General features: G+C 32.5%; 3 protein-coding genes across 3 annotated transcripts; 1 reads left to right on the top strand and 2 right to left on the bottom strand.

The window, feature by feature from the left end:
* Positions 1-157: 157 nt before the first annotated feature.
* CABS01_11912 (beta-1,6-galactanase) lies at positions 158-1,699 on the bottom strand (the record flags this gene model as incomplete). Its single annotated transcript, XM_060545266.1, has 3 exons — positions 158-1,247; positions 1,323-1,413; positions 1,471-1,699. 3 exons carry the CDS (start codon positions 1,697-1,699, stop codon positions 158-160), a joined length of 1,410 nt encoding a protein of 469 aa, XP_060397131.1.
* A 2,234-nt stretch (positions 1,700-3,933) lies between these two features.
* On the top strand, positions 3,934-5,331 carry CABS01_11911 (uncharacterized protein; the record flags this gene model as incomplete). The annotated part of the gene is made up of 1 exon (XM_060545265.1): positions 3,934-5,331. The coding sequence occupies one exon, from the start codon at positions 3,934-3,936 to the stop codon at positions 5,329-5,331; it is 1,398 nt and encodes a 465-aa protein (XP_060397130.1).
* A 221-nt stretch (positions 5,332-5,552) lies between these two features.
* Positions 5,553-8,204, bottom strand: CABS01_11910 (uncharacterized protein; the record flags this gene model as incomplete). The annotated part of the gene is made up of 3 exons (XM_060545264.1): positions 5,553-5,739; positions 5,815-6,067; positions 6,128-8,204. 3 exons carry the CDS (start codon positions 8,202-8,204, stop codon positions 5,553-5,555), a joined length of 2,517 nt encoding a protein of 838 aa, XP_060397129.1.
* Positions 8,205-20,191: the final 11,987 nt, after the last annotated feature.

Raw genomic sequence — 20,191 nt, 5'->3', positions numbered from 1 at the left:
TTAAAGGCTCTAATTGTCGAAACATTGTGGCTTCTAAGCTAGAAGTAAGACTGGATTATGTCACTCAAAGTAAACCAATTCAATGGGTGTCATGAAAATGGCAATGAGATCACATTATAATTCAGATCAAAGTCTACTTGGACTCTAAGGTCGTGCCTCACGACTTTCTAGTCGGGTTCATAGCCTTCACCCAAGGCTTCCAGATATCCTCAATGGTCTCGGGAGAGTTCCAACCGTTCCACTCATAGTTGGTCAAACCCCAAGTATCGGGCACACCTTGCGCGCCGGAGCGCACACGGTAGCTACCGGCAAGACCCCAGACCATCCAGCTGACGTTGTGCTTGACGGTGTACTCCCTCAGACACACCTGAAGGGTATCGTTGCGAAGCGTGTCGTCCTGGCCGTTGCCAAATTCCGAGAAGATGACAGGCGTCAACCGGCTCGCCTTGGGGCAGTCATTCGTAACGTTGCAAGCCGCAGGCTTGTCAATACCCAACGCGTTGAAGCCGTTGCGGTAGAGACCCGCTTCGATAATGGGGCACGATCCCGTGTCGACATCCTCGCTCATCTTGTACAGGTGCAGCTCCCAGACGAGCTTGTCCGCCCAGGCGTGGCTGTCGAGATCAAACACCTTTGGCTCGCGGCGGGCGGCGTCGCGGATGGCGGTGCACTTGTAGCACGGCGCCGTGAGGTAGTTCTTGCCCGAGGTGAGGGCAGACAGGTCCTGGCCGTACTGCATGCCGCCCCAGAGGATGAGGACGTCCGGGTTGGCCTCGTGGATGGCGTCGGCGCCGGCGGAGAAGTTGCCGACGAGGGTGTCCCAGTTGTAGTACAGATTCGTCACGTTCCACGACTCGCGGACCTCGTTGCGGAGGGAGAGGGAGACGATGTTGGGGTGGGACTTTGCCCAGTTGGCGACGTAGGAGAGGCCGCGGCGCCAGTGGGTGGTGTTGAAGTTGACGTCGTCGAACCAGGCGTTGCCGTCCGTGTGGGAGCAGCACCACTGGGCCTTGCCGACGTGCACGTCGGGGGAGATGAAGATGCCGCGCTCGTAGGCGGCCTCGACGATGGCGGACCAGATTTCGAAGCGGGTCGTCTCGCGGGTCCAGGTCGGGTTGTTGCGGATGATCTCGTTGGTGACCTTTGTGCCGTTGACGAAGCCTAGGGCCGTGATCATGGCGACTTCGAGGGGAACGTCCTCGCCGGCGCGGTCGTAGATTTGGTCGACCATCTCAATGGCGTAGCCCCTGGGAAGATCGTGAGTTGGGGTTCGTTCAAGGTGTGCGATGGATCACACACGTGCGAGACTGATGAGGACTTACATGCGGATGTAGTTGAAGCCAACGCTCTCGACATCATCGAGAATCTGATCAACTGAGGCCCATTCCAGACCCTCAGGAACCATAGTCTCTCCTTCATGGTTTGTTAGTCAGGTGCTCTTGTAAAGTCTTCACTAGATGTTGAACGTACCACTCATCGGCCAATTAACACCAGCCCAAGTCACGACCTCACCGCGGGCATTGACGATGTCACGTCCGCGAGTGCTGAAGGGAGCGTAGGGCCATGAGTTGCTAGTCTGGTTGCCGGCCTGTCTCGGGACGGCCTTGTGAGAGACATAGCGAGGCGAGGCGGGAGTCTTCATGTACTGCGCGCATGTCGACGACACAAGCGCCGCAAAGGCGATGGCAAGACCCTTCATTGCGGTAATAGAGACTCGCGTAAAGATCTACGTGAGAAGCAAAGCTGCAATGAGAGAGAAGAAGGTCACACTGGCGAAGAAGAGGAGGACGGTCTCTCTCTTAAAAGGACGTAACATCCATCGGAGATGCTGGCTGGGGGCATCTATGGATGGCCCGGAAGTTGGAACCATTGGGCAATGGCTTTGTTCGGCTCCGCATCCCCCGCACCGTTATTTTCCTCGTGTTTAATGAGCATCGTCATTAGACCCCGATTCGATCGTGGACCAACATCGGCTTCCAAGCTACGTTTGGGTTGGTGCTGGGCGAAGGGGCGGTGGGCTTTTTACCGAAGCTATTTCAACCAAGGTTTGGGGCCGGTCAAGGCCAGGATTCCCCCCATGGAAATATCTTCCCCGAGGTGCTCCAGGTGACGGCATTGGGCCGCTTGAACTGGTGGAGTCTTGGAGAAAGCTCTAGGCATGGGTTTACCCCGCATTCGATCATGGGGGATGGTGGAGATGGGGAAGAAGCAAACAACTTAGATTCTTAGAAAACCTTGAGAAGTGACTTTATTTTGTTTTTGCCGGCAAACGGTGGCCCGGGGGCGGGGGATGCTGTTCGGAGCCGGGCCGAAAATGGTGGTCTGCCGAGACTAGATGATGTCGTCTGATCTTCCACTATTCTATCCACGAGCCAAACATAAGGCAACTATGTTTACCTGTCTTGCGTACTTCTACGAATTTGAATCACTGGGTAGTAGCCAAGTACTCAAAAATGGATCATAAGCCCAAAGCTGAAGGTTGAACGACGTGTTGCCGTTGCATCTGAGTTTCACCTGTATTTGAGATCTAGCTGCTGAACCAGAGAAAAAACGACAGCCAAACTTTCTGAGCATCTCACGAAAGAAATTGACATGAGACACTCAAGCGGAATAGGGAAAGTTTGTGTATGCTGTATTTACGAATGCTTGGTTATCGCCTCATCCGTGAAATGGAAAGGAAACACAAGTTTGCCTTGTGTACGAGACAAGGCAACCTACCTTGCCACGCAACGTCGTTTGCGATATCTTAACTGGTCTTAGTAATTGCGTAGCTTGCGTAAGTCAAGTGGCTGGTGCTAGGTGATGTGATGCAAGGGGGCGATCGAGGTGAACACTGAAATGGTGAGATCTCGAAGTCTAAGACCTCGAAGCCTGAGACCTCAACATTCGTAAGTATATAAGGCAGGCCAACCTGATGGACGACATTATACGGGAAAACGGCTAGGAAGAAGCAGTTATAAGACTGCAGCCCTTGTCGATGTCTCATCTCATATGTCGTTATAACGTATACAGCGCCTTGATGCAACGAAAAGATGTCATCAGCTCAGATTCCATCTCGAGATGGTTCGGCGGAAGATCTTTCGGTACCACAGACACAGTCCGTCGATGTTTCACTTAACTCTTCCTGTCAAGCTTCTTCCCCGTCACAAGATACAAGCCGAGCCCCCAGCCGCGGGCAATCTCCCGAGCCCGGACAGGAGCCGAGAGAAGCGGCTCCCCTATATAGTCTGGTAGCCAACTCGGAGTCAAGGTCAACTCAAGACACTACGCCAGCCTCAAGGGACACATGCGCCAAGCCGAAACCCATCGATCAATGGACTACCCGGCTCTTCCCAGCTGGCGAGTATCACTGGACACTAGAACTGTGGGCAATCGCTCTCAGTATCGTATCATTTGCCGCAATCCTTATCCTTCTTCCCCTCTACGAAGACAAGCCTTTATCATCCTGGACCTTTTCAATATCGCTCAATACTGTCATATCCACTCTCGGAGCAACGTCCCGAGCTTCATTAGGCTTCGCTATTAGTGCTTGTATCAGCCAGGGAAAGTGGAACTGGTACCGAAAAAGGGATGACCATGTGATGGTCTTTGACCGGTTCGAAGAAGCCAGCCGCGGGCCCTGGGGAAGTGTTCGCTTGTTGTGGTGGACCAGATTCAGGTACGAACGATGCTACTTTTTGTGGTGTTTCTTAGCTCATGGAACTCTTTAGACATTGGATCGCTATTGGAGCCCTCTCGGCAGTCATATTAGTAGGTTTCGAGCCATTCCTGCAAGCTGTCATCAGCTTCTCGGGAGAAGAAATCAGCTATGCAACTCCATCAGTGACAAGCGCGATTGGAAAAGCTGAAAGGCTGGACGCAGGTGTCTTTGCGGCATTTGACCGATGGACTCCGAAAGACTATAAAATGCCAGAGCCTTGGGGTAACTTCACTATGACTTCTATGAGATCTGAAAACGACTTTGGTGCAATGGCAGCGGTACTGGGAGGCTTCTCTGAACTCAGCTCAACCGAGAGTACAAAACCCGACTTCGAGTGTTCAACTGGCAATTGTACCTGGGACCCCTTCGCATCGCTCGCTGTATGTAGTACTTGCAAAGACATCTCAGCTGCGATGGAGAAGTCCAACGGACGAGCAACGATAAACGACGAACTTATCACCCTGCCAGACCGCCTGGAATTCCCCGACAAGAAACTCCGCACATACACCAGGCTCGAGATACCAACCTTGGATCTGAGTATATCAAATTTCAATGGGATCAAAGCCGATGGAAATGAAATTGACATTGGATTCGGAAACGCCGAAGTTACTGCGCGGTCGAATTACAACCCTGGGCGGACATTGTCGTTTGAACATCTAGAGTCTATGATCTTTTCCGTCGCTGTCATGTCAGCCAGCCAGGACTATCGCAAGCGGAAGCAAGCTTGGGAAGACACGGATATCACCGCCACAGAATGCGCCCTGCATTTATGCACCAATGTCTACCAGTCCGTCGTTGAACAAAACGTGCTCAAGGAGAAGGTTCTCAGTTCCCGCTCTACAAGAAACCCGGACTCTTTCTTATCAAACTGGTTGACGAACAACTTGGCTGCGACGAAATATTTCAACACATTTATCAACCATTCACTCTACATCGGCTTCTCTGATGCACCCCGTTCAGATCTACAACTTGTGATTTCCCGGGAGGAGTACTACGCCGACACTGGCTTGATAATAGACGACGATTTACAGTTCAACATCTCACACAACACCGTTGGAAGCCTCATAGACTGGCTGGCAGTGAGATTATCGGGTCACAGCGACTCCGCATCTTTGGACAAGCCCGGAATGCCAACGCTGCTCAAATACCCCTTACCTCTTTGCATGCGCACCAGCAACACGCCAACCGAGATCATCAGTAGCCTGGCAGCTTCGCAGAACATCTCAAGAACATTCGAAATGGTCGCTGCCAGCCTGACGAAATGGATCCGAAACCGTTCTCTCGAAAGTAGCCCGCATCACGGAATAACAAAGCAATGGGTGATCAAGATCAGGGTGAACTGGGCATTCTTGTCACTGCCCATGGGCTCCTTATTAGGAGGTTGCATCTTCTGCCTGCTTTCGATACGGGAGACGCGAAAACTGAGCCTTCCAGCTTGGAGGGGGAGCTCGCTAGCGACGCTAGCCCACGGCCTCGATGTGGAGTCTAGGGCATTCTTGAGGGAGGCAAGCGACAGCTCTCGTATCGCTGCCCAGGCTCGAACTCTGGAGGTCAAGTTTGCCGACTCTGAAGGTGGACCGGAGCTGGTTCGTGGAGCCAAGACTAGCAGGCCTGCTCATGATTCTGCTTGAGGTGCCTAGATAGAGACATGTTAATTGCGTGAGAGTTTCAAGGCCGTCAGACAACTGCCAGAGGACAACCGACCAACCCCCCCAAATCATTTATACAAGACGTAGAAGTTGAGAAAAGTATTGCGCGAAACCATACACTCAATAATGCATTTTTTTGCTATTAAAATAGACACGTCATGTATTCGCTTAAATCATGTAGCGCCTCTAATCACAAGCAGCTCTCACTTAGTCAAGCTCTTCTCCGGATTCTTCTCATACCGGTTACACCATTTCCGCCACTCCTTTGCAGCCTTGTGCATCACGACCCTCAAATCCTCCTTCACATCGTTCACCTCCCAAGCCTCATCTTCCCAGTTCTTCTGGCCGCGGGTCATGGCAGGGGACCAACCAATAGCTTCCAAGCATTCCCTGATTTCATGTGTTAGCTTTACTTTGGCCGACAGACTGAGATAGGTGAGTTGAAGAGGGGGAGGAAGAACTTACACTTCTGTGGGCGAAGAGGTGTATCTGGGAAACAGTCTCGAGTCGACACGATGACACTCGGCTTCAAGATACCGCGTCAACACGTCGATGCGGTTCGCCGGCTTGAAGCTCAGCTGGAGCTTGTCCTCCTTGGCCAGCTCGGCCTCTGACTTTTCAGGGTCGATGGACTCGGGCTTCTTGGACGTGGAGGCGATGCGCTTGGTGACGGAGCGCGCCGTCTTGGAGCCCTTGATGGTGAAGTAAGCCCACACAGCTGTGATGAGTCAGTAAGTAAACCGCAATAGGCATGGATGTTTAAGTGAATAAGACTTACCGTTGACTTCAAAAAGCCCAGAAACGGCAATCATCACCAAGTCAATGGCCAGCGAAACAGGAAGCAGCCCAGTCGCGATGATGGCGTCGCGCTGCGCCTTGGACTTTGTCCGCAGCATGGAGTTGACGAATTCCTCCCTCATCGCCTCGGGCGTCATGTTCATCGACGGCGAGTAGACAAAGACAATCTCCTCGACGCCAACCGTCTTTTTCGTCTCGTGAGACGTATGGGCTGGGTCGTCTTCCATGAGCTCGTCTTGCTCGTCCTTGTCGGCCTGCTGCTGCTGCGACTTGAAGTAATCCTCTTCTTCCCTATCGCCATTCTCCTCGGCCAATTTCTCGTTCCTCGTCCTCTCATCGAGATCCTTATCCTCGGAGGACTTCTTCTCCTCATCGTGAAGGAGATTCTCCGCGTCGTCGTCCTTGACATCGGTGCTCTCACGCTTCTTCTCGTCAAGGCTCTTCTTTGTCTCTTTCTCATCCCCCGAAGCGCCCTTGTCCTTCTTGTCCTTCTTCATCCTCCCCTTCAGCGAAAGCTTGCGCGATATCGCCGACGGCGGCCTCGCCGGAGGCGTAACGCGCGCCAGGTAATCCAAATTACTCGTGGTGGTGTACTGCATAGCCTTATCCACCCCGCGCGTACACTTTGCCTTGAATCCCGCCCAGCTGGTCGTCTTTGCGTCGCTCATCTTGGCCTGCCGCACCTCCGTCTGCCACTTGCGCTGCACCTTGTGAGCTACGCCCTCCTTCACGCCCTCAGGCGGCGCCTGAAGAGGCGGAGGTGGGGGCGTGTAGATGAGAAAGCGGGTAGGGATGGCATCAGAGGGCGCTTTGGAGCCCAGCCAGGGCTTGGGGAAGGGTACAAGGTAGGTGATGAGCTTGTGGGGGTCTCGGCTGTAGTGGATTGGGTTTGAAGGGTCGTCGTTGCCAAAGTCGGAGCCTTGGCGCTTTGGGGGCGGCATGATGCCTTCTATGGAGGGTGTCCTTGAGAACGGCGGCGGTTCCTGGCTCTGGGAGAGCAGCTCTGCCACGGCCTTGGGGTGAGGGCGGGCTGGTAAGGGCGGCGGAGGTCCGTTTTCCTCTTCTTCCTGGAGACGCTCCGCGAGGGCGCGGTCCTGGTCCTCGGGCGATGAGAAGGGGTTGGAGGAGAGTGGCCCGTTGGCGTTCCATGCTGGCTGGGTGTGTCGTTGTGGAAGGGGTGGTGACTGGCCTTCTTCCTCTTCCTGAAGTGCAAGGGCCATCGCGTAGTCACGATCTTCTTGCTCTTGGGCTGCCGGATCTCTACCGTAACCGCCGTGCTCTTGAGCATAAAAGTCGGGGACTTCTGACACTGGTCTTGGATTCGGGACCGGCGGCCGGTCTTCAAAATCTGGGAGCGCTTCTGCGACTTTGCCCTTGTCGATCGATGAAGGGCGCCCATTGGCGTTCGAGTGATCGGTGTTGTGGTACAGCACCGTAGGCTCCGGATGCGTCTCAACGGCTTTGCCCTTGTCGAATGAAGAAGGGTACTCAGTTTGAGGGGAGTACGTTGCATCGTAATACCGTTCGGCCTCCGCAGTATCAACTGAGTCTGCATGAGAGAATCCCGTGTCGTGGTGTAATACAGCGGGCTCGGTCATGGGCGACACATGATAATCCTCATCCACCTTAGTTTGAGTCGGCGAATCAAAAGTAGACGCTGTGTGGTGAGTCGAGACCTTGGACTCGTGAGGCGGTGTTGCTGGTCTATGAGTGCTTGGCGGATCGTAAATGTTGTCTTCCTCCTCAACCTCCGGAAGCGCCCCGGCCGCTGCCGCCTGCCTCTCGGCATCCCTATCCCGCCAAGACAGATTCGAGCGCACGCTGTTTGAACGAAGGGTAGAGGGCGTGGCAGGAATGATGTTCACAGCCGGAACCCCGCTCCTCGGTTCGACGGGTGAGTCGTCTTGGGCGTTATCATACCATCGATGCTGAGGTTGCTGCTGTTGCTGCCGCCCAGACTGAGGCTGGCCTTGGCCCGATGGCGATGAGGAAAAGAAGAGCTCTTGCTCCGCAATGGAGCTCGTCGTGTGACGTTCCCTTTCCTGTGTGGTGTCCATCTTTGGTGAGAAGACGATGTTCTCTTTTTTGGCGATGCAGATGCAACGTGTTTCAGAGAAGATCTTTTCTAAGTTTTTGAGAATTCTTAGAGGTTCACACAAGCATGAAGAGAGAAGGAAGAGAGTTCTTTGGGTTCACTTAACAAAATAGGCGCGCATCACTAATCTGTCTCTGAACCTTAATATTGCGCCTCCTTATAAGAAGGAGTCTATATATAAACTAATAATAACCCCCCCTAGTTGAGGTAAGAGTCCCGTATATAATAATAAGTACTTAGATATTAGTAGATCCTAGCTAAATTTAATTAATCGGACTTCGTTTTTTTTTTTTTTTAAAGTACTCGGGCTAGAAATATTTTAAAAATAAATTATAGCTAATTAGGGTACTATTACTTAATTAAGGTCCGCTCTATAAGAAATAATTCCGACCTATACCTTTTTTTTACCCTAACTAAGTCGTATCCCTTTTTTTAAACTTTTACCCTTCGTTACGACTTTTATTATAAATTTTTATTATAAAACTTACTATCGTACTTAAAATTTATTAATAATTAATTAAAAATATTTTTAAATTAATTTTACAATACTTTCTTACTATTACGATAATAATAGTTTTAAGTTTTATATTAATAATAAGAGGGGCCGGTTTTAAAATCTCCTTATATTCGAGACTAATAGTATAAGTTTTATCCTTATTATTATAATTAAATACGCAATTTATTTATTTATTTTTATAATAATAAGGTTAAGTAATCCTATTACTAAGAGAACTTTATTATTATTATTTAGAAATTAATAGCCTTTACCCTAATAGCTACTACTAGTCGTCTTTCGGTACGCTTAAAAAGTACTTTAAAAAGGGTTATTATATTAACTCTACGATTTTTTATAAAAGATCTCTTTTAATTATTATTAATCTCGAGGTTATTTATAAGTTATTTCTTATTTTACGTTAATATTTTTAGTTTTATTAATAGTTTTTTATAGGATATTACGTTAGAATAATATTACTTATAAAAAGCTAAGATACGCCCCTAAATACTTCTTAAAAGCCTAAAGCTATTATAAGTAATAAGGCGTTATTTATTATCCCTTTTAAAGAGGACGGTATTATAAATAAAAATATTTTCAAAATATTTTTAGTTTATAAAATTAACTATTTTTAATAAGACGTCGCTTAGATAAAAATAAACGTTAAGCTCGGCCCCGAGGAGAGCTATAAGGTTTATAAATCGTAGGACGCTATTAGTTATAATAAATATAACTTATTTTTTAATTAACGCTCCTCTTAACTAGATTTTATAACCTATTCTCCCTTTAATAAGTACGAGCTAACTTACTTAGTATTTTATAAATACTATTACCCTAAGCTTACGCTAAATAAGGATATTTTTAGTAAGTTATTTTATTAATATTTATATATTATTATACTTAATATTAATTATTTTTAAAAAATTTTAAAACCTCTAAATAAATAGGCTAGAATAGTAAAGTAGTTAAGAATAAGCTAGTCTAGCCTACTTCTATTAATAATTTTAATAATAATAAAACGGATTCTTAAATAAACCCCGTTATTTTTACTTAGATCTTTATTAAGGATATAGATAGGTAAAAAGTATAATTAAGGGTTAAAGGATAATAAGGAATAATTAGTTTAGGGAAGTCTATAAGTAAAAAGTTTATTAAAATAGAAGTGTTTTACTTACCTCTTTAAAGTAATACTATATAAATTAAGAATACCGTAGTATTATAAATAAATATTCGTAATAAATATATAAATAGAGGTTAAGGCTATAAATACTAAGTAGATAATATATTACTCGTAAATATTTCTTAAAAATTTCCTAAAGATTTCCTAAAAGTTTCCTAAAAATTTCCTAAAAATTTCCTAAAAATTTCCTAAAAGTTTCTTAAGAATTTCTTAAAAATTTCTAAAAAGTTTCTAGAAAATTTCCTAAATATTTCCTTAATATGTTTTAAATATTTCCTTAATATGTCTTAAATACTTTTTAAATATTTTTATCTTTCTAATTTCTATAATATTTAGAAATATAAATTAATTAATAAATAATAAAATAATAAATTATTAACTTATTTTAATAAATTATAAGCTTATTATATAATTATATATTTAATATAATTTACTAGTTATTTATAATTAAAATATTAATATTCTATAGTAATATATATATTTATTATTATAATAAATAATATATATATATATATATATAGTCTTATTATATTATTATTATTAATAATTAATTAGTATTATAATTAATAATTATTTAGTTAGTTTCTCTTAATTTATATAAGCCTTAGCGTTATAAATATTTTACTAAGTAAATAAAGATTTTAAAACTATTTTTAAATAATAATACGTATATTACGAGCCTAAATCCTAACTTATTAACTTATAATTTTAATAATATCCTTAACTACTTTAATAAGTTTATAATATAAAAAGTATATAGAATTTACTAAAATAGTATAAATATTTATTAATATTGTATATTAATACTATATAGTTAATATTAAGAACTACTCGAGTAGTTAATAAAAGTAGAATATAAAAATAAATAAAAAGCATATAAAAGCTTTAAAACTAAGGCTATAATTATATTAATTATACTTAAGGTTTAAATAATAACGTAATAACTACTTATTCTTTTTTTAAATTTTAATAATAACTATTATAATTTAATATATATAACTAAAATTAAGACCTACCTTATAAACTTATAATAGTTATAATATATTATATATATAAAAATATAAGAATATAAAGTAACTTTTATAAAATAAAAGAATTATAAATAAGTTATATATAAATAAAAAGTAGTAATTATATAATAAAGTAATTATTATAATTATTTTAAGTAATCGCTTATTAGTATTTATTAAGTAATTATTTAATAAATAAAAGTAATTATTAATAAAAAATATATTTATAAGCGGACTTATATATAATATAAACTTAAGCTAGGCTTAAGAAATGACTTTTTATAGCTTTTTTAATAATTAACTTAGTATTAAATCTTACGATTATTTTTAGTTATTCTTATTAAAAACTCCTTTTAATAAGGTTATAATTAATTACTAAAGCTTTATTTATTTTATAATTTATAAATATAATTTTAGAGAAGCTATTTATAATTATAATACTATTTACTTAGTACTCGTAGCCTTAGTTTTTATTAATATACTTATTATAATTAGCTAGTTATAATATTTTAATTACTCTTATTTAATAAGTTAACTTTATAAAACTTACTAAATAATAAAAAAAAAACGACGATATTTTTTAAAACTTTAAGTACTTTTTTATTTAATTTTAAAAAACTTATTAACTTAATTAATAAATTAGCTAAGGCTGAGGATAATAAAATACTTAACGTTATTTATAATTTTAATAATAATATAGTTTTTAAAAAAGTAAATTATAAAAGAATAGGACGTATTATTAAATAAAAAAATAAGTAAAATAAAAAACTCGTAAAGCTTTTTAATAATAACTCTACTTAAATAGTTATATTTTTAATTAAAAATATTAAATATATTATTACTTTTTAAAATATAGTTAATAAAGCTATAATTAACTTAGGAATTAAAAAAAGAAAAATAAACGATTTAAAATAAAAAGTTAAAACTCTCTAAGCTATTATTAATATTATTAAAACTCTTATAAATAAATAAAAAAAACTTAAGTTTAATATACTTATTATTTTTAATATAATTACTAAATATCTTAAGGGATTTTTAATTTAAATTAAAACTTATTAAACATTTTATATTACTAATTTTTATAATAAAATTAAACGAATTATTTATATAATAACTTTTTTTAAAAAATAAGCCCTAGAATAGTTCGAACTCTTTTAAAGAAAATTCTTTAATAATAATAGTTATTTACTATATTATAAAAAAAAAGCTATAAATATTTTTAAAAACTAATAAGGACGTATAATAAATTAATATAAATATATAGCTCTTAGGGATATATAATATTCTTTATTTTTAATTAGTTTAAAAAAATAGTACCTTTTTATAAAAATAATAAGAATAACTATATTAATATAATTATTCTTACTATCCTCTCTAACCTAAGCTCTAGTTTAAGATTTTTAAAAATATAAATATTATTATAATACTTATACTTATTTAGAATTACTATATTACTTATTTAAAATTTATAAATTTTAAATAAGTTAATAATCTAAGCTTTTATAAATCTTAAATAAATAAGGCTTTTTTATACTATATATTTAAAATATATAAAAAATAAATTATAGTAACGTCTACTTAATTACTTTTTTTAACGTAGTTATAATAATTTATTATTATTATAAACTACTTTTTATTAGCTCTATTTTTTTTAAATACTAAGCTATATTAGCCGTTTATTTATATAATTCCCTATTATCTTTTTTTTTATTAAGAATACTAAACTAGCTTTTTATTTATTATTAAAATAAGCTTAATATTTAGTTTTAATTTAGTTAACTTATTTTTTTCATAAGTTTAGTTAGTATTAACTTATTTTTATTTTTAAATAAGCGGCCTCGCTTTTTATTATTAGCGCCTTAGTTATTATAAATAATACGAGCTTAACTAACTAACAAGCTTTTTTTAAATAAAGTTAGTTATAATAAAATAAGCTATACTATATTCTTTAGCTTATTATAGAGGGATATAGTAATTTTAAGGTTAAGAATTTAGTAATATAAATTTAAAAAAGACGTTTTTTAAAAATATTACTAAGAATATACTTCTTACTTATTAAAAATAGTTAAATTTAATATTTTAAAATAAATTTTATAATAATATAAAATACTTAGCTTAATTAAAATAGTATAATTTAAATTATAAAATCCGAGAGGTCTTAAAAATAGCCTTTTATTAAATAGTATTACTTTTTTTATAAACCGGCTTTATATCTTAATTAAAATAAAATATTTTAAAAAAAGTATTATTTAAAGTTTATTTAAGTACTTAAAACGAGTACTTATATACTCTTAGTTTATAAATACTTCGTTTTTTATATAAGCTTAGTAAAAACGTAGCTCTTAATTACTAATTATATTTTATATAACGTTAATAAGCCGATATAAGTAATTAAAAATATTTAAAAAATAATTTTTAATATTATTATTACTTAACTTAGTATTAGAAATAATATAAGTATTAAAGTTTTAGTATTTTTAAATAAAATAATAAGCTTATTATATTTTTAAAAATAAGTATATTATATAAAAGTACTAGAAAATTAAGTATTAAGTATTAAACTTTTTATAAAACTTAGTCTAGGCTTTTTTAAAAATATACTTAGTTTTAATAAAAATAATAAGCTTTTATATTATAAAAACCTTATAATATATATAAAGGGGGGGCTTATTAATAAGTATATTAATATAGGCCTTATCCTTATTACTTATATTAATAACTAATATTTTTTATTATTAAACTTATTATTATTATTATTATAATTACGGTCCTTAACCTATTTTTATTTAGCCCTAAGTATAATATTAAAATTAATATAATAAATATAAAGTTATTACTAAACGTTTAAAAACTACTTATTTAATATAGCTTTTATTTATTTATTATAATTTATAATAATAATAATAAAGTAACGGACTAAGTATTAATTTATAAATTAGTAAATATTTACGAAGAAAAACCGGAAACCCTTTAGATTTTTATTATTAATAAAACTAAACGTAGCGTTATAAATAGATTTAAAGTAGGTTTATTTAGTAGTTTAGAAAAAAGGGAGCTTAAAACGATTAGTATTATAAATATTATTAAAGCTAATTATTTTAGAAAATCGTTTTTATATTTAAAAATAGTAAAAAAAAGTTTAAATAAGGTTAATAAAGCGGTTTAGTTCGTCGTTTACCTATTTTATTATATATAAAATATCTCGCTTATTAAATAGTTTAATTAATATTATAATTAGTAAGTATTTAGCTAGTTTTTTTTAGTTTATATAAGCCTTAGTATTATAAATATTTCGCTAAGTAAATAAGGACTTTAAGAACTATTTTTAAATAATAATACGTATATTATAAGCCTAAATCCTAACTTATTAGCTTATAGTTTTAATAATATTTTTAATTACTTTAGTAAATTTATAATATAAAGGGTATATAGAAGCTTTAAAACTAGGGCTATAATTATATTAATTATACTAAGGGTTTAAATAATAATATAATAACTACTTATTCTTTTCTTAAGCTTTAATAATAATTTATTATTTATAACTATATTTACGAAACTTATATTATTAAATATTAGCGCTTTATATAGGCCTAGGCTTATTAAACTAATTATATTAAAAAGTATATTAAATAATTTAGCCTTAAGCTTTATATTTATTCTATTTTATAATATTAAATCTATTAACTCTTATATAGTAGTTTTTTTTTTAACTTTATAAGTATAAAAGATTAATTTTAACGGGATTACGCTTTAAAATAACTTATATAATACGGTATATTTTTTAACTATATAATATACGTAATATACCCTAAGTACGCGCTTAATATAATATAATAATTTTAATATAAAAACTACTATATAATTTAGAATACGTAAGCTACCCTTTTTAATTACTTATTAATAATAAGCTAAGTAATATATTTATATAATAATACTAATTAAAAAGGTTAATAATAAAAATTAGTTATATATATAGTAGTTTTTTTCCGGCTTTATAAGTATAAAAGATCGATTTTAATAGGATTACGCTTTTAAAGAAAATTATATAATATAGTATACTTTTTAATTATATAATATACGTAATATACCCTAAGTACGTATTTAACGTAATATAGTAATTCTAATATAAAAACCGCTATATAATTTAAAATAAGTAAGCTATTTTATAGTAATACTAATTAGAAAGGTTAATAATAAAAGTCGGCCGTAATAATTAACTATAATAGTTAGTTATAATAGTTAAAAGCGGCCTTTTTTAACTATAAAGGTTCTAAACTTTAATAATAATATAGAAGTTTTTAAAAAAAGGGCTAAATAAGCTAATATTTACTATTCTTTTATTATACTAAAGCTTATAAAAATTCTTTTTATCCTCGCTTTTAATATTATTTAAAACTACTCTCTATTTAAACTAAATAAATTTACTAAATAAATTTACTAAATAAACTTATTAATATATAAACTATTATTTAAATAATTAGTTAAATAACTAGTTAAGAAGTTAGTTAGTTAAAATACTACTTTAATAAGAACTTTACTTAAGAATACTTATTAATAAGTCTACCCCTCTTAAACTAGGTACCCTTTTTAACTAGCTCGATATTATAATTATTATAATTAATATAAATACGCTTAAAGATTAGTAAAATACTTTTTAATAATACGGAATTTAGCTAAGTAATAATATAAACGCTATAAATAGCCGGGTTAATACGAACGTTAAAATTTAATATATTAATACTAGTTTAGAAATTATATTTTATAGAGCTAAAAATCCCTCTAATACGGGCTATATTATAAACATAAAAAAATATATAAAGGGCCCCCTAACTCTTAATAAAAAGGAATATATAATATAAGATTTAGCTACTTATATAAGCTAGTATTAAGAGGTTTTATATATATTAAAATAAGTATAGCTCGCTTTTTAAATAAATAATAAAAAGTCAGGAGCTATTTTAATTAATAATTAGATATAGAGTATAATATACTTAGTTTTTTTTAATATATAATATATAGTACGGCCCCGGTAGATTGCTCTATTAAAAGAATAAAAATTAGTTATAATAATTAAAAGTAGTCTTTTTTAATTATAAAAGTTCTAAACTTTAATAATAACATAAAGGTTTTTTAAAAAAGAGCTAAATAGGCTAATATTTATTATTTTTAAAGTTAATAAAGATTTTTTTTATTCTTATTATTTTTAATATTACCTAAAGCTACTTTTTATTTAAATTAAATAGATTTACTAAATAACTTTATTAAATAAACTTATTAATATATAAATTATTATTTAAATAGCTAGTTAAATAACTAATTAAAAAGTTAGCTAGTTAAAATATTATTTTAATAAGAATTTCTTAGTCTATAGTTAGTAATTAGTAAGTTAAGAATACTTATTAATAAGTTTATTTTTCTTAAGCTAGGTACCTTTAGTTAGCTTAATACTATAACTATTATAATTAACGTAAATATATTTAAAAATTAATAAAGTACTTTTTAATAATATAAAATTTAGCTAGGTAATAATATAAATATTATAAATAGCTAGGTTAATACGGATATTAAAATTTAGTATATTAATATTAACTTGAAAATTATATTTTATAGAGCTAAAAATCCCTTTAATATAAGCTATATTATAAACGTAAGTAAATATATAAAGGGCCCCTTAACCCTCGATAAAAAAGAATATATAATATAAGATTTAATTATTTATATAAGCTAATACTAAGAGGTTTTATATATATTTAAATAAGTATAGCTCGCTTTTTAAATAAATAAAAAAGGTTAAAAGTTATTAATAAAAAGAAAATAACGGTCGAGTTAGTTAATTTTAATTAGTAATTAAGTATAGAGCGTAATATATTTAGTTTTTTTTAATACGTAATATATAGTACGGCCCTAGTAAATTACTTTATTAAAAAAATAATTTCTCTTAGTATTAATACTTAAAAAAACTTATAAAACATTCTTATTTATAATTTAATAAAATATTATAAATATTAATTTATATTTTATATTAATATTATAAAAGAAATATTTTAAATTACTTAAATAAAAATAAAGTTAAAAAAGAAATAAATATAAAAATATTTTAAGAGCTTTTATTTTACTAGCTTATTTCTTACTCCTATTTTCGTTAATTAAATACTATTTTTATTTTTATTACCCTATTTAAGCGATCTTATTTTATAATAAACTTACGCTCTTTATAGGCCTAGTTTATTAAAAACTCGTACTCTTTACGTTCTTATTTAAATTTAAACTCTTATTCTTTTTATTTTTTATTTTTTTAAATCTTATTAACCCTTATTTGTTATTTTTTAAATATAAGATAATTTATGCTTATTTACGTTTATAATTAGGTAGCTTATTTTTATAAATTATTATAAAGTACTAGGGAACTCGGGGGGTTTTAATTTCTATTTAGTAAAAAAAGTACTTTAAAAAATAAAATACTTATTTTACGTTAAGACTAAGTATTATTAAGATTATTATAATTATTAAAACTAAAGTTATTAAAGTTCTTATTTTAAAAACTACTTTATTAATTAGTAACTAAATCCTTATAAGTTCTTTATTAAGTACGAGATAGTTCTTTAGTATTAGTTTATAAACTCTTAGCCCGATCTCTTACCTTTTTTTTTAATTTAATAGTTAATAAGTATTTATTAAAGCGTATTTTAAATATACTCTAACGTTATATTAAATACTAAAAACGGCCTATAATACTAATATTTTAATATAAAGTTATAATATACTTATAACGCGTTACGAAATCCTATAATATTAAATTTTAATTTTAGTCGCAAATACTATTAAAATTAGTTAATATTTATAATAACTAATTATTAATACGTACTTATTAATTATAGTAAGTAGAGGGAGATATTAGCTAGTTTAAATATATAAAACTAAGTAAAGGATCTTAACTATGTTTATATTATTAGGTATTAGAAGCTAGTTTTCTAGAAAAACCTTAGTTATCTTATTATAGAACCCGGTTATAATATATAGTTCTTGTTTATATTTTACTTAGTTAGTATATTATAGAAAGTTTTTTATAAAATAATAAGTTATTATTAATTAGGCAAGGTATTAACAAAAAACATTTTAGAAATATTTTAGAAACGTTTTCCCCTTTTAAAATATTTTTAAAATATTTTTATTATAAGCTATATATAATAAGATATAATATTTATAATAAATTATATTATATAACTCGTTATAATTAGGCGCCGTTTAATATTTTAAAAAAGATATTAATATATTATAAGTAGAGTTTATATTACGAGAATAATTTTTACTTAGGAGTTTTTTAATACTTCTTTTAAAATATACGTAATATAGGTATATATAGTTTTAGACCTATATAAGCTATGTTTATTAAGGGTTAAACTTTTTAATAAAGTATTTACCTAAGCTTTTAATTACTATATCTACTTAATTTAAAGTAACTTTAAAAAGGCCGGTTTTATAAACGTATTTTTATTAGACCTAAACTTAATACTTTTACTCTAGGATATTAAATATAGCTCGAAATATATAATAGTATATATTTATAGTTTTAGTATTTATATAAACCCGTATAAGAGGTAGAGCTTTATAAGTAATATATTAGTAATTTTAAAATAAAGGTTAAGAAATATTTTAGAAATATTTTTAGTATTATAATATATTTTTTTTATTATTCTAGTTATACTAGCCCTAGATAATTTCTCGCTAACCTATACTTTTTATATATTTATAGTTTATATTAATTATAAACGACTTTATATTATCGAACTTCTATTATTCCGCTTATTTTTAAAAAAAGTAAATAACTATATAATTAGTATTAAATTAGTACGTATACTAGATATATTATATACTTATTATAATATTAGAATAGCTATTTTTTTATATTTATAAAGAAACTTACGTATATTCGCTTATTTACCTCTTTTTACTACTATAATATAAGAGCTAAGGTCTAACTTTCTTTAGGAAATAGAAGAATTTATTATTTATAGATAATATATTATAAAAAGTCTATTTTTATAAGGCTTTAATAAATATCTATAATTATTTACCCCTTATTCTTAGCTATAAATTCTTAGAGTTAAAGAGATTAAAAAAAGGCGTTTAGACTTATACTTAGTTTATTAATCCTCTAGAGAACTTAAAAAATATTTTAAATAATAGTTTTTAGAGTTTTATTTAGTAATAGTAGAGGATAGTTATGTTTATTATAAGACGTTAAGATAATAAATAGTATTATTTTAATATCTTTTAGAATAAAGTATTAATATTTAATAAAATACTTTATTACTTTAAGTTTGGGTAGTAGTTTAAAATAAGTTTTATTTAGTTAGTAATAACTTAGCCTTATCCCTTAATAAAATATTTAATAAGCTTACTATAAGTAGGACGTTTTTAACGATTCGATATAAATATATAGTATTCTTAACCCCTTTTTTCTATAAATTACGTATCCATTTTATTTATAGCTATTTTAATATATTATATATAATATTTCTAATTTAATAAAATTAGATAAAAGTAGTAATTTATAAGTTTTTACGAAGGATACGAATTTTAGTATAATAAGATTTATTACTAAAGATTAATAAGCTCTTATTAAGTTTTTTATAAGTTATTTATATTATCTTATTAAGTAATCTTATATATATACTATATTATATTTTCTTTAGTTTAAAGAAGTATGTTATATTCTATTCTTAATATATAACGCCTTTTTTAAATTTAGCATATACGGTATAAATAGTACTTTATTTAAAAAAAAAACGATTAGAAATATTCTTAAAACGTTTTTAAAACGTTTTTAAAATATTTTTTAGATAACCGGACTTACTTAATAATCTTTTTTATAATATTAAATATTTTAACTCTATTTCGTAGTATATTATACTTTTTAACGAGGTCTTTTAAAATAATTATATAATAAAAGTCGTTATAGGGTATATATAGATAGGCTTTGCTACTTTAATAGGTATAATAGTATCGCGTTATAAGTACATTTCTTAGAATAATACTAGTTATTAAAAAACTAATAATACCTCGTTAAGTATTATATTAAATTTACTATTTTTTAATAATTCCTAATATTAAGAAATAGAAAGTTAAATATACTATGTCCTATAGCTACTCGATTTCTTTTATAAATAAGGCTTTAGTTAAGATAATAAGCGTAATTCTATTATTAGTAGTTAGAGGAAACTTAAGTATGCCGGCCGCATATTAAAGCTATTATACTATAATAA

Source organism: Colletotrichum abscissum, assembly GCF_030869225.1.
Source record: "Colletotrichum abscissum strain IMI 504890 chromosome Unknown Scaffold_34.1, whole genome shotgun sequence".
Classification (NCBI taxonomy): domain Eukaryota; kingdom Fungi; phylum Ascomycota; class Sordariomycetes; order Glomerellales; family Glomerellaceae; genus Colletotrichum; species Colletotrichum abscissum.
The sequence above is the reverse complement of the archived record's forward strand: the minus strand, read 5'-3'. Positions and strand labels throughout refer to the sequence as shown.